General features: G+C 42.9%; 1 protein-coding gene across 1 annotated transcript in view; it reads right to left on the bottom strand.

Moving 5' to 3' along the window:
- ppp2r5eb (protein phosphatase 2, regulatory subunit B', epsilon) overlaps positions 1 to 15,679 on the bottom strand; it is a gene marked incomplete in the record, with an annotated part of 57,932 nt that overhangs the window by 40,686 nt on the left and 1,567 nt on the right. Inside the window, 1 exon segment of the mRNA XM_035673571.1 lies at positions 6,654 to 6,817. Within this exon segment, the coding sequence (XP_035529464.1) occupies positions 6,654 to 6,817 (164 nt within the window).

The raw sequence follows: 15,679 nt of genomic DNA, 5'->3' as shown, positions 1-15,679 counted from the left end.
GAGAGGAGGAGGAGTGAGGAGGAGGGGAAGGAAGGAGGAGTAGAAAAGAACTGTGGGTTTGTGCATCTTGGATGATTCGCGCTTCTGCAGTCTTAGCTACCAGGCAAAAGTACAGCCCAATGTCCAGATAATTACGCCCGACCCATTGCCTGTTGGCTGCCTGCTGCTGGTGCTTGTAACATGTAGAGGATACGTTACCATAGCTGTTAGAAACTAGGATAACACCAAACAAGATGGCAGAAATGCTTGTTTATATGTTGAAAGTGGAGAGGATAAAGTTATTGTGATAGTGTTGAGTGGAACGTGTGTAGCGGTGGCGGCGGCGGAACAAAGGAGGAGGAGGAGGAGGAAAAGATGTGGTTTGTGCATCTTGATGATGCGCTTCTGCAGTCTGCTAGCAGAGTACAGCTGTCCAGATATACGCCCACCTCTGCTGCTGCTGCTGCGTACATGTGTACCTCAAGACGGGAGGTAAACACAGAGAGATTATGGAAATGGAGGGAAAGAAGTACAGCAAAGCAGCTCCCTCCATTAGAGAGTAAAAAAAAAAATATGCATCCCAACCAGGAAAAAGGTTAAAGGACAAAGAGGAGAACGGGTTTGTTTTTGATAAGTTGTGGTCTGGAAATGCAAAAAAAAAATAGGAGGAATCACATCCACACTGCCACAGTAAATGATAACATCCTCTACGGGTATTAAAAAAATGAATAGAAAGCAGGAAAACAGGAAATCCTTTTTGAAAAACAGAGGAAGTTGTGGTTTTTAAAGCATCCTATAAATCAAACATACCTGTTGTGTCTCTTATATAAAAACAATCCTGAAACCTCACGCAGCAACAAGACTTCAAAAGAGATAGTTTAAAACGTGTGTGTGTGTGTTAAAAAAAACTAAAACTGTACAACAACAAAGAATATCTCATCTACAGTGACAACAAAAACGCATCATGGGGGTAAATAAAAAGATTAAATTGTAAAAGACAAAAAACTAATCTCAGAAAACAGTAAAAATCTTGAAAAACAGAAATATATAAACGCGACCTCTTTCTCTGAACACTGGTGTAAAACATTCCCAAATGGGTCGAGCCTCGGGGCGGCCTCAGAGACTGCCAGCCAGTTAATAAAAATACAGCGCTGCCCAATACACATCTCCCTGGCAGTTATATAATTCTGAGAGATTAGAGCGAGAAGAGCCTGTTGGTGAAAGAGACGACAAAAGGCAGTCATTGTGGAGTACCTGAAGGCATGTGTTATGGTCATCTGAGGTTGGCTCTGTTTGCCCACAATGCCTGATTTCATTTATTAATTAAAATTATACTGGTTGGTGGTTTACCATTCAGCACAAAGACTGCACTGTTCATCTGTGGCTTAAGGTTCACAGCAGACAAGTGGAAGAGGGCGAACTTAATCCTTGCTCTTTCACTTGGTTTGCACAGACGTATATGGGGAGTGGAGGGAGGCTCAGAGGTTAGGAGTCTTGTGATCCTCCTGATCCAAATTCTGCGAAAATAAATGAGACCGTCCTGCTCCGCTACAAGCTGTGATATTTTAGGATGAACCAAAAAAGGACACAAAAGCATCTTCAGGGAACATGTGCTTACAGACAGAACGAGTCTAATTCTCTACACAGCAGCTATCACTGTGGTACAGGCTGCGAAAAGTTTCCACCGTCTCATCTGACTCTCAAAAACAAAACAAGTAAGCATTTCAAAACTAACAGGATTGTGTTCCCATTTCAGGATGTTACCACTTTTCCTAAGTTTATTAGTGGATACCAGCTAACGTTAAGGCCCATTCACAGTACATAACAACATTCATATTTAGTAACATTAAGCAAAACGCTGTTAAGCAGTTAAAACTGGCACATTCATCTTACAACAACAAGCGTCACTTCGAGTGTCAAAACTATTTCCACCCCGTATCAGTGGAAGAGAAACGTCTGGCTGAACCCAGTCACTGAAAGATGGTTTTAAAAACCTGCAGCCTTGGTCGTAATTTCTTTCCCATCACACTTTAACAGCCACAAAGGAGAGCTCTACCTGTGTGCTACAGGCATAGAATACCAAAATGTACCAGCGTTGCAGATACTGAAAGCTGCCCTCAAATGTCTGGTTGAACTGATGGGTCCTGATTTTAATCAGTATTTAGCCAGTTTTAGACTGTATGATGGAGGAGGAGGTTTGTTTATGAAAGGAGGAGTGTTTATGAAAGGAGGAGTGTTTATGAAAGGAGGAGTGTTTATGAAAGGAGGATGGATGGAAAGGAGGAGTGTTTTGTATCAGTTAGCTATACGGTTGTATGGATACGATGATATACTGTGGTATGAAAACTGACAGTTATCATACTGTGAGCATTTTCTACGGTACCATACTTGTAAAACATATAAGACATAATATTTTGTGAAATTATGATAAAACATTTGTTCTACATTTTTCATTCTTTGGAATATAATATTTGTGTATAGAATAAAACAGAGATATATTATATATTAGATGTTATCGTACAGTGAAACTCTACATACTGTGCCAACCCTCCAGAACTGAAACTCAGTAAAACTTCTTTCTTACCAAAGTCTCTCCTCAAAGTCCTCCAATCATAGTCTGGCAACCAAGTGGCAGACCCCGCCAACCGAAGCTCTCTAATCATGATTGTGCAGATTTAAAAATGAGCTTATAGTTTGAAATAATGGAAAAACCTTTCATATCTGCTCTGAACAGACCCTCAGCCCGCAGCCACGCCACCGCCCTCAGACAGAACACACCACTGATGCACTACAGCCATGATTTAAAAAGAAACGGGATTGTCAGCACTGTGTTTTGCTTCATAATGTACAGTACGTCTCCACAGGAACAGACAACAGTAGACAGAGAATAACACCTAGCAATGAAATCTGTTATCAGTGACGTGTTTGACTATGTTACTAATTCAGGACAGTCTGACTCTGTTGTAACTAAAACCGCCTCCTGAAGCGACGGCGCGGGGGAGCGGCTGAGCTCCGGTGGGGCTGCCCGGCGGTCAGGAGCAGCAGACTGGGATTGTACTGAGGAGGTGAGAAATGTGTGGAGCTGTGTGAATGTGAAGTGAACATGTGAAACTGAAGCAGGGAGGTGCTGAAAAAGAACGACCATGTGCCGGCTCGTCGCAGATAAATACAGTACGACCATGAAAGACTAAAATAGGCTAGGACGAGAACTGAAAGCACATTCGGACTGTTTTGGTACACTTGGACACCGGTTGCTGGGAAACTCACTATGCAATTAAACTGTATTAAGAAATAATACTGTAGTAGGTTTTATTTCTAGGAGGGAAGCCCTGATAGAAGATCATTTAATTAATTAACACGAGAGTTGCTGTTACTGTTTCCAAATTGGAGATATTCAGCTGTTTTCCATGAAAAGTTTGAATGATTAAGAAATAATTTGAGTCAAAAAGTAACAGGTTAACTGGTTCCAGACCTCTGAATCATCATCTACTATGTCTTCATCAATTTAAAGTGATTATGAAATGGCAATTCAGTCTGATTGTAAGGACACTCAGAGGTGACTTCACATTTGTTGCTGCTGTAATGTTTCATGAGGGGATTTGCAATGTTTCCTGCTCCGGTGTGACGTATGAAATGCTTCCACATATTATCTCTAACTGTTTGGTGTCAGGATTTATCGGTTCACGGCTCACTACTTTCTCCTATTTTACACTTACAACAGTTGTCTGACTTACTGAGAAGGCAACAGTGCAGCAACAAATCAGAGTGAGAGTGCATTTTATAAACCTTCCCCCTTCGGCTGCAGCACAAAGCAACGGCCTGTCGTCACAGTGAACACTTTCCTCACATGTGAATGGTATTCTGAGTTCTAAATAAAAAGTGACAGCCCTAATGTGCACCATTCGACTGCAATTAAAAACTGACAATCTCTGGGAACACAGACAAACATAAGATAAGACGACAGGGAAAAAAATCAGACATTGTGAGTCGGGATCGGACCTTTCAAGGAGGAAGAAGAACTTTATCATTTAAATCTATTATTAAATCTTAAAGGCATGTGTCTGTAATTACCAAAACACAATGCCTGAGTAGGTATAAGATTCTGCATCAACACACAATGTTTGCTACCTGGACAAATATGAAAATCACAGGTGGCTTCACACAAAGAGTTAACAGCTGTCCATGCATGTAAAGGTAGATTTCAAACTATTCAGTTATGAGACTTTGTGTACTTGAAAACAAATGGAAGAGATTACACATCCTGTGCATAGCTTACAAAATAGTTGACCCAAAAAAAAAAGAGTCACTACTATTCTGAAAAACACTGCACTGAGACAAATGTATTGGTTTGAAGTAGAGTAAAAGCTATTTAGCTTTTCAACTGTGAAACTATATTTTGCATATTCTTTCTATAATAATGCAGTCATAGTTGTTTATGTAGATGTACAGAAAAGAGAAATGAGGCAATCTGCTTTCTAGGAACCTCCGTTCCGCCTTTGTAACAACTCAAACAAGCCTGATGTTGTTTCGGTATTTAATTCTTTATCAAACAGTGCGTGCTTCTACTAATGATGTCTGCAGTTAATGTAATCAACAGTGAGTGTGTGTGTGTGCGAGTGGAGGTCAGGTGTGCTGCTGTGTGCTGGTAGATGTTTACATAAGAACAACAAGTGTAAGTAGAGCATGAACACTCACGCACATTTTTAGCACATAAACAGGGAGAGAGCTCCGGGTTCCCCCTCCTGCTCCCTCTAGGAGCCGGCAGGGCGGAGCGTCGGCTTGAGAAGAAACCAGGAAAAGGTTAAAAAAATTCAGGTGGAGGATGTGTTTGGTTTCTGTGTGGCAACATTCCTGCTGTCGCCACCAAACCACGCCACCGCTGTATTTACACAAGAGAAATGTGAGCTGGTGTCTCATTGTGTATTACTACGCCCAACTGCATACCACACATCGCCCAATTCACCTTGACCTGCAGTGTGATATGTGAACATGGCATTGTGTCAGGAGGTTGCTGCCGTCTCCAGCGCCCAATAATAACAAGTATCACAAAACTTGTTAAAACTTGTTTAAAATCAATCTACTTCTAGGTCAGCTGTTACGTGGATTAACAGAATACAAAAGAACTAAAAAAACATGTTCTCCAGCACAAATTGTGTTTTTTTTTTTGCGTTTCTTTCATTTCATTCAGAAATGTTGTTATTACACACTGTATTAAACATGTGATAAGAAGGGGTTGCAATTAGTTACTGCTTTGACACAAGCCAAAAATGTAAGGTATCCTTAGTTTAAAACTCTGACCTTAAGAAGCATATTTGGTGTAGGATATAAACAATATACACATTTTTGTCTGATTGAAGACATCTCATCTCTTTGTCAGTGACAGCGACAGACTGCAGCACTGACCTACCTGTGTCATCACCGTGATCTACCTGTCTAGGCACGTAGCTGAAACACAGAGACAGACAGGCAGGCAGGCAGAGGAGCGGGCAACAACAACAATAACACTGACAGCACACGCAGACAGAGCTCGACTCTGGAACGAGCAAAGCAGGAAACCGACTGGCTCGAGTTTAGCTGCATCCGTTTCACAATCATTTCTGGGCACAGAGTTTAATGAAGGCGTCTCTCAGGAGACAAACACACTCTCTGTGCGTGGTTTACATGTTAAAAGACAAGCTGGGGTAGAGGTGAAGTTAATGTCAAAAATCTGCTGCAGAGTCTTGACACCACGAGGCAAACACAGAAGAACATATCAACTGGTCTATCTCGGCTCTAAGCTCCTGGCGGGTTTATGTATTCAGGCTCATGTCCTGCAGCTAAAGATTTATAAGTTTAAAGAGACACTAAATCTGTTGTTATATAAGTTTCAGAGATGTTGAATGATGCAGAATATTTGTCACATAAAGGTTCATACTCAAACTGGGGAGAACCCTTAAAAGTCCACCTTGAAGAGGTTAACAAATTCTGCCATCCGAGGTGATAAACAATCAGGACTCTGGTAGCGTTTCTTTATGTGGTTGTCCAAAGATAGACCTCACCTCAGTTAACATCAGTTTAACGCTGCTCTCCTGTAAAGGCTCATCTACACAGGAGGTGTTTCAATCATGTTTGTTGTGGTTTATGTGCATCTGAGAGACAGACAGGTTTCTATTGTAGTCAGTACAGCTGTGCGTCAAACCCATTTCCTTTTGTTTTCCCTTTAGTGATTGTACATTGAGGTCTCCGCTCTACTTAGCTTCCTTATAACTTGCTGGAGCTAACAGGTCATTCAACAGCAGGCCTGTCACCTTTTATTGTAAGTGCTCTCCGATCTGTTACACACATTGTTGCCCTATCAGGTTGTTTGCTGACTTTGTAAAGTGCTTTAAAGTAACTTTTGCTCTTTTTAAGCGGGAGTGGAGGCATGAATGACGAAGCACTCAATATCTATTCCACAAGGTAGAAGAAAGTGTCTCATTAAATCTAACTTGAGTATCTGAAAGAGAGACAACCCTATCTGACTTCAATAATCCTAAATGGAGAAGTTGCGCCTAATGAAGCAAGACGAGCTCCAATTGTGAAACTCTTCTTATCTGTGATCTGTTGAAGCTGCAAGTTCATGTTAGTGTTTGGGTTACGACCCCTTCAGCCTCCCTCACCATCAACACTCACACACCCCCTTCCCCCCCTCTTACCCTTGAGCAGTGGCAAGGGCGTGAGCTCAATAGGTTTGCCCTGAGAGCGGAACTGGGACGAACTCTGCGACCGCTTCTGCTTGGCCTTCCTGACAGACTTCCGTGAAAATCCGTCCACTTTGTCCACAGATGGAGATGTGGTGGCTGCCGAGGACATAGCCCTGCTGGGAGAAACACAGTGGGGGGGGGCAGGCGGTTAACACAATCACATCAGACGTCCGTTCAGAGTGCTCTCGGTTCACTGAAGGCACAATGATTAACCACACAATAATTGACAGCTTTGCAGAAGTGAAACAGTTTTTTGAAGGAAAAATTTGATGATATGGAGACGGAGATATTTAATTCATATAAAATCAGGTGGTAATCATGTAAAAAACAAAAAACACTTCCATTTGTCCCTTTAAATTGATTGAGATTGAGGAGTTTATTAGTTTTTATGACACTGTGAATGTATGGAGGCTTAAAAGTGATAAATATACAAATAAATAAGACATGATGAATAAATAGACTCTAAATGAGACAAACTTCTATCTTTTCACTACAAGAGGGTTTCATTTGGCCATTATCATGCAGCTCCACAGGCATGTGTTTGTTCTTGGTACTGAGATCATGAAAGCAAAAATAAAACAAAGGAAACAACATCCACACTGACTATTTCTTTTATTTTAAGCTCTGTGTCAGTCCACCTTCCTCCAGCATTTCATTAGTATCACAACAAACCTGTGCAGCCACAGCAGACAGCCTCATTTTCCCAGCATGGGATGTATTTAGGCCTCAGCTGAAGCCTGGTTACAGTACACAAACACACCGCCGTCTTACCTGCCAACGGACCATCACACTCAACACACACACACACCACAAACACCAGCGTCTGCCCACAACAATGGAGCGGGTTGTGTGTGCGGTGAGGCGCCGCCACAGTGGGAGGAAGCTGAGGAAACGTCCGCAGCTGTGTTTGCTGCTGATTACGTCTAAAAAAGCTTCTAACAAACCGGGCTGCTCAGGCCGCTGACGACCACAACAAGTCACTGCAAACTCACTTTTCTGGACCACGCCCATGAGGAAATAGTTGGGAAAATGAAAGTGAAGATTTCTTTTCAGCCGTCAGAGGGAACGAGGACCCGTCTGATGTTACTGGAGATTAACGGAGACACTAAAAGGCTGTGATGATCGTCACACTACAACTACCAACAAAGACAAGTTTTAAAATCAGAAAACTTTAAATAATGTGAAGTTTGCTCTGACGCATGTTGTCTTAAAAGCTGATCTTCACAGTCCTTTCAGAGGAAACAATCTCACCGCAAGGTCAATTTAATAGCTGTTCTGGAGCTTTAAATAGAGCGTTTAGTCATTTTGATTGTTGCTTTCTGATGACCTTGACGGCTATTTGTGTGTTTCCTTAAAGTGTTGTTGTGGTGCTGTGATTGGTTAAGCAACGTATGGAGCCGTTTCAAGTGTTCTGATCCGTTACTGACTGGATTCCTCCTAACATTTTATCTTTAATGTTGTATCTAAATGGCTTTTCTTTGCATTACGATGTTGGCCAATTGTTTGATGAAAACCTGGTAGGGTTGCACCCTTTTCATGGGAACTTTAACCCAGTGTGCGGATACTGTCCATTTATTCCTTAGCTTGAAGGGAATTCAGCTTTAAATGGACCTCGCCCTGAGCAGAAGTGTTAGATGTGTCAGACGAAACGTTAAAGATCATTAGGATTTATCTGCTGGGGACGAGGAATGTCTGCGCCAAACTTAACGGACGTTCATCCCCAAAGATAGATCAGAACACGACCGGTATCAGTATCAACCTTTAAAACCCATCAACCCGCTACTTATAGAGGAGCAGGTATGGACTGAAGCTTATTTTAAGAGAAGTCATTTCAAATCCACCTATTTTGTTACCTTCTGTCATTAACTGCTAATTAACAACTCAGATAGGCAACAATAACCAAAGACACCGATGTCGGGCAGAGGACGAAGATCCTGAACTCGGCTGAATGACACGAAGGCCGACGAAGAAAAAGAAAAAAAAAAAGGTTATGTAATAAGACGTGAATGAGACGCTGCAGGCTGCTTCTCTAATGCTCTGTCAAAGTCACACAGGCAGTCGTACAGTATGTCCGGCAGTGGACAAAGAGGACACGGACACACACACACACACACACACAGCTGAGCATGTGGCGACTGACCAGTGAAAGCTTTTATAAGCCATGTGAAGGCTCACAGCGGAGTCCCATCTCATATCCATGCTGCCGTTTTAGAAAGTGATTACACGATCTGCGGAGTAGCTCGCTCCATTCTGCGAGTTAGACGACCTCTGCTGAGCGTGTGATGCGAGTCTGGCGGAGATATATCATCGACCTGGACACTGTGATGTAATCTAGCACGAGTTCCTAAACAGCCTTAACGTTCTACTCTTTTTTCCTGATTTACCGCATATTTTACACCTAAGCTTCCCTTTTTAAGAAAAAGACATTCCAAACTTATCAGCAGTAGAATAAACCAAACTTTCTTCATAATCTCTCCATGTGTCCTGTCTTTTACTGTGCGTGGTGTAGAGCCATGGTCGTTCTGCCGGCTCGAAAGCTTAGTAACTTTAATATTATCACGTAGGGATGCCCGGCGACCATACCGCGATATTATGCGCGGGCTTGTACGCGAGTCAAATCACGATAATCGGGTCTGCTCAAAACAAAGGACTTCAACTAGTTTGTGCCTTATGCCTACATTTAAACTCCAACATCACAGCAGTTTCCTGCCGGTGGACGTGCCGGCTGCTAGCGAGTTTTTAAGTGCTTTTCTTAGACATCGTGTGGATGAGAAAACGTCAAGGGAACGTACAAGTGTGCATCCTGCTCTTTCGTTCTTTTGTAGAAATCTGCAGTGAACCCAGGACATCTCTCCTGGCTTGCTGATCTTCTCCGTCCTTTCCATCACTAAGAGCTTTCAGGTTTTGTTGGTCGTTTTTGAGAGTCGGTTTTGTAAAATTTACAGCCGCGCTGGCTGGTTTGTAAAGTTTACAGCCGCGCTGTCGCTCTGTGTACGAGGACGCAGCTAATAAACAAAAGTGCCGAGATTCAACAGACGAAAAGTTCTTCTTCACTGATGACTCACAGCATCATGTTTTTGGGGGAAGCCCTAAGTTAGATAGATCAGATGAGTTTATTGTGGTGAATTTAAAATATGGAGATACTGAATATCGTCACATGGTTGACTTGAAAAAGCTTTCTACAGATGCTTGAATTAAACGTAGTAGACGTAGATTTAACCACAACATGTATAGTGATAAAAGAATAAGTTTGTTAATCGATAAGTTGACTGAAAGAACAATGAGTCATTTAAGTAAATTAACATTAGCAGCTTTATTCTCTTTTATATAATTTTAAATTAAATATCCAGTATTCTTCACTATTTCTAACATATTTGATGACTGATTTATTAATTAGAGGAGAAACTAACTGACAGATTGATCGATAATGAAACTAATGATTGGTTAAAGCCCTAAACAGTCTCAAAACTAGAATCTAAGTCATAATTACGTATATTTACTTTAACTAGATGCCCAGATTGACTCATGACCAAACGGATCACGCGTAGATCAACACGGCTCATCGTCTCGTCTTTCAGAACCACACAGCTGTTACTGATCTGTGCGATACCTTCTGTTGGGCATCGGTATCGTCAGCAGGGTGAGAAAACACCTCCAGCTGATCCGTCTGATCGGTGGCTGCTACTTTTAACTCCTTCACCCGCGAGTCTGGCAGGTAGCTCGCCATTAATCTGAAAGACGGCGGCTGGTAAAAATAAATCTGAGGCTGAAAGAAAAACCTTAATTGAGACAGTGGGTGCACACAACTTCTGACTTCCTGCCCACGTTGATAGTTTTGCCTTTCACAATTATCATACAAAGCGGGTCGCACCAGCGTCTCAGCCTCGGTGAAAACAAAATAAAAACTGCCAATTGACAGCGTAACACCTGTTCTGTGAGCGCCGCTGAGCCTCGCAAAGACCCGACAAAGCGAGGCCAGCGCCTCTGAAATCACCTTCACTCTGAGATAATCTCCGGCTAATGGTTTACAGCGGAGCAGCTCTGACGTACGCACTGTTTGACGCCTTCTTACAGTCGGGTTTCACTCCTGGGGTGATGGCGATGGTGGGCAGCAGCCGTCAAACATCCAGAAAAGTTGCTCTTGCATGATTTTTTTTTAGGAGCTTTTATTCTCCAGTTCTCTTGTTGCAGCTTGTTTGTGAACAGTTGGTCAGAAATAACAAGACATTTGAAGACGTCACCTCCACTTTCATACATAAAGCAATGAATTGATCTACCAGGAAAATGATTAAGCAGATTAATCGATGATGAAAAGTATCGTGAGTTGCCGCTCCAGTGTCGTATGCTTTCAGACTGTAAAGCACTTTTACATTTTGAGTCGAGCTGCACAGTTAACGTTATCCGAACTGCAATATTTCCAAACTGCAATACCCGAATGGCAGAAGCTGCAATGCTTCGATAAAAGGTCGAATGTGAGACAGAACAGCGTTATAATCAAACATTACATCACCAGGGTTTTAACTAAGCAAGCAGTTATTTAAAATACTATCCTCGCACACACACTGCCTCCTGATTCAACTGTCGATCTGTGGAAGACTTAACGCAGCCCGTCAGCTTCATTCATGATCAAACGGACTCCGTACGCCTCGATTAGCAGCGAGGAAGAGATTCATCATCAGCAGGCGACTCTCAGTTTCCGCCTGCTACATCACCAACGGCAACACCGAGGATTCAGAGAGCTGCTGAATGCCACCAGTGGAAAAAACTTCAACCATCCTCCCTCCTCTTACACAGAGTGACTCCAGCTCCACTTACCTGTGCAGAGGGGCACTGGTATCCCCATGTACAACCATCAGTCCCTCTCTCTCTCTCTCTCCTCTCTTGCTCTCTGAGTAGCCGGCTAAATGGTGAAACCACTCCGGTGCCACCACAACACACGAGGGAGAGCAGCAGTACGGCGGCTGGTCAAAGCCATTCCCCTCCCAATGCCTCTTACATAAGAGAGCAGATGACATCCACACAGGCTCAGGGAGGGTGGGATTAAAGAACCGGCGAACCACCAGGGGTCGAGCCACGGAAAGGGACGTGAAGAGTCGAGGAGGCGAGGAGGAGGAGGAAGAAGAGGGGAGGCCGATGGAAGACAGTAGGGACGGGCTGCTGCGTCGACAGGAACGTCACAAAAGTACAAGGCAAGGCAGAGCGCAAAGGACACACACACACACAACACACACACACAGACACACAGCACACAACAAAGAGACACACACCAGAGACACCACACCACACACACGAGACAACACCAGACACCAGACACACAGACAACTACACGCACCACACAGAGATCTGAATCTTACAGCTTTCGTCCTGCGGCGATACTTCCCCATGTGTGGCTTTCTCCATTTAACTGCACCCCAACCGCAGCAGAACCGGAGAGACCTCTAGAAATCAATGACACACTGGTTCACGCGCAAATCTGAAATAACAGAGTTGTTACCTTTCCAGGAAGAATATATTTTAAGTTATGCGCAACTTATTTACGCTGATATTAAACACTAAGGATGAGAGGCTGCACTATTAGCTGATTACCATTCGAGTTCTCCACACTACTTATATTAAATCACTATCTTATAATCGAGTTAACTAGCACTAAGAATACTGACGGTGGCCCGGTCCTCTGCTTTCAGCCCGCACAAGACACTGACTTTACTCTCGTTATTCGTTTGGCTGGTATAATTTTCAACGTTTGTCTGGTAGCAGTTTACATTTTGTATTAATTTTTGTATTAAGGTTCAGCAGTTTCCCAAGCCGTCACCTAACGCTCCTCAGAAGTCTTTTGTGTCCACAAGGACCTAAAGGACGCAGAAAATATTGCACATTTCAGAAATTATTTGGACAGTTTCTTCTTTTAAAAAAAGACTCTAAAAGACAAAATGCTGGAAAAAATGTTAAATTGTAGACAGATTTCAGACACCCAAAGGAGTGATTCTACTATTGAAGCAGGCTTGCTGGAGAATGTGAACCTGTTATTTCCCCACAAACATCTTTCTACTGATACATCAAAATTAATTAATCGTCGTTTTATCCTCATTCTTTTCAAGCAAAAAAGGCCTTAAAACTCTCTGATTGCCAGCGTCTTTACACTGTATATTTCTGGTCCCTTGTATCAGCAGACTGACAACACAACACCAGGCTTCTGCAGACAGTTTGTTGGGATAATAAATCAGCAGATACAACGACAGATATCTGCAAGCTCTCGTTTAAAGGACAATCTTCTTCCAGTTCTCTTGCATGTTCCACTCTTCTCGAGTACACGGGTCAGCAGATGTGGGAACAGATGTGTGAATATCAAACTCTGTTTGAAGTGTGTGCTCGTGTGTACAGTTCATCAATAATGATTCCAGAGCTGACTGGGTTGCATTAATCCAATCAACCGACAAATTGACTGGGCCAAATATCTTAAGGATCTTATAGCTAATTTGCAATGTAAAAAAATGGCACAAAAATGATGGTTTGCCAGTGGCTCACAGGCTGAATAATTTAAGGATTTGTTTTAGTCTTATTTAATGATATAAAATCGACTCATGAAATAGAACTGCAAAGTCTCTGGGTTTCCTTGAGACATTTTACAGACATCACACCACGAAGTGTGCTGGCAACTTTAAGCACTCAGTTTCCTTTTATGTGCTTCAGTCAATTCTTAATGATGTCTTTGTAGCTCCCCTGTTTGGAAAATAACATTCTTGATTTTACAGATAGATAACGTCCATCCCATAGGGCCTCATCTATTACCTCGAGACGCGAATACCTGCGCGCTAGCTCGTGCGTCACAGAAGAAAAACGGACGCTTGATCTTTACGTGCACAATAACACCCAGGCCCCAACGTGCACTCAAACGTAGCTCAATCACGGGTCTTAATACTTATGTTCTTATTACTATGTTACTCGACAACCTCACATAAAGACTTGAGAGCGGCATTATTGTTAGGCATCCATCCTTATATCCTAAGTGTGCTTCACTCTGTATTACATCTGTGTATTAAGCGTGATGAAGGTCCCAGCACTAATGTAGGCATGGTTCAAAGTATGGCACATAGAATTGCCTATGATCAATCCGTGAGTCGCACGCAGTCCCTATATGCTTCAAGACTTACTTCGTAGCCCCTGTTTTATCTGTGGTGGAACGTCGCCCTCTCTCAGACCAGTTCCTGTCTGCAGCCCGCTCGACTCGACACCGCTCGGCGCGCCCGATCTGACAGCACGTCTAATTTGGCTGTGCATGGCCATTCACGGGTGGTACCCACGTTACAGTGTTTTACAGTGAGACGAATGATCAAGCAACTTTACCAACCCACAACCACAACACCACACCACCACACACAACACACACCACAGCACACACACACACACAGAAGAGAGCTGATAAGGAGGAGGCAGTTACGGCACAAGAGTCATAAACACAGGAGACTTTGGATGTTAAGATATCTCCGCTCCGGACCGGACCTCGCCTCGCCGTGGTGCGACAGTCAGAAACCTCGACGATGAGCGACAGGACCAAAACTGGGAGCACACCTACACAAAACACACACACACACACACACACACACACACTACAAATACCATCTGACGTAATGCAGAACGCCACACCTGGCCTCTGGCACGCTGCTGCCGTTCACACATGACTGACGGGGCAAAGGTAGAAAGTTTAAAACAATCTGTAACGTAACAAAGTCCGTCCGACACCCATTCTGTTAAACTTCAATCGTCACGTGTCATTACAGTGTCATTAACGGCGACGATCTCTCTCTCTCTCTCTCTCTCTCTCTCCGGTCTGCGTACGCGCTGCACAAGATGCTCCAACCACGTCGGCCTGCACAGGAAGAGCGAGGCATTCGTAGAGTTAGGACGTGTCTCGGTGCAAATCCAGTCAAAGTTCATATCGGATTATCGCCACACGTTTGACAGTCGACAAAACTTGTCTCAGACCAGATTCACTAGAGGCTTTTTCAGGCAATATCCAGCGGTGTATTGGCGGGTATAACGCAGGTATACACCCACTTATTTCAGTCGACAACTCTCCTATAAATCCCTTCTGATGCACGTCGCTCACAGCTGTTCATATTAAGAGTATACTCACTTCTCCAGGCACTGTTAATGTCACAATACAGATTATATGCCTTTACAGTGTAATTTGATGTTACATATTATCAGCTCAGGTCAGAAATCAACTGTTAGTGGACAGACTTTAACAGGATCTACTCAACCAACTCTTAAACTTACTGTAGGCTACCTGAAACAAAAGGATCCGACTCAGCTTCGCGATCAATACAGCCAATACCGATCAGCTAAGGAATGATTACTGATGCATTAAAGTATAAAATGTAATAAAAACAGGCTTCTGTGCGGCTGCTTTCACCCATTTATCCAACTGTTGGTTTAATTTACTGTATAAAAGTGCACATTAATAACAACACTACGTTTTTGTTGGCCTGAGCTTGAGAAAAGAAACAGATACGTATTAATAAGGACACTGCTTTTACAGAGGACTCATTCGTGGAGTGGAACCACCTCCTCTTCGAAATCAAGTCTCCAAAATCAAATGAGTCACCGTCGCACATTTACGAAGCTGCTCTCGTTTCCTTTCAGTCTGGCTCTTAATTTTCCAAAAGGAAATACCTGAAAGATTCCTCTGTAGCATTGTTACAGATCTTTAAATACTGTACAGTTCCCTGCTTCGTTTATTTACCAGCTTAATGTTGTTAGAGTGAAATACTCTTTCAGATGCTTTTAGATATTTTACTGACCAGAACAATGCGTATACGTCGCCACCAGTGTGCGAACTATACCGTCTTTCACTTTGTTCCTACGGTCTACGTTAACATTAGACTAAACTTACACATTTACATCAGTATAAAGAAGATGCACGTCAAAAACAGCACGTTAAAATCTCTCCAGGAAGTTTAAATCACAGCCTTTAACAC

The sequence above is a fragment of the Morone saxatilis genome, unplaced genomic scaffold, assembly GCF_004916995.1.
Source record: "Morone saxatilis isolate NCDOM2014 unplaced genomic scaffold, NCSU_SB_2.0 Contig3, whole genome shotgun sequence".
Taxonomy (NCBI): domain Eukaryota; kingdom Metazoa; phylum Chordata; class Actinopteri; family Moronidae; genus Morone; species Morone saxatilis.
The sequence above is the reverse complement of the archived record's forward strand: the minus strand, read 5'-3'. Positions and strand labels throughout refer to the sequence as shown.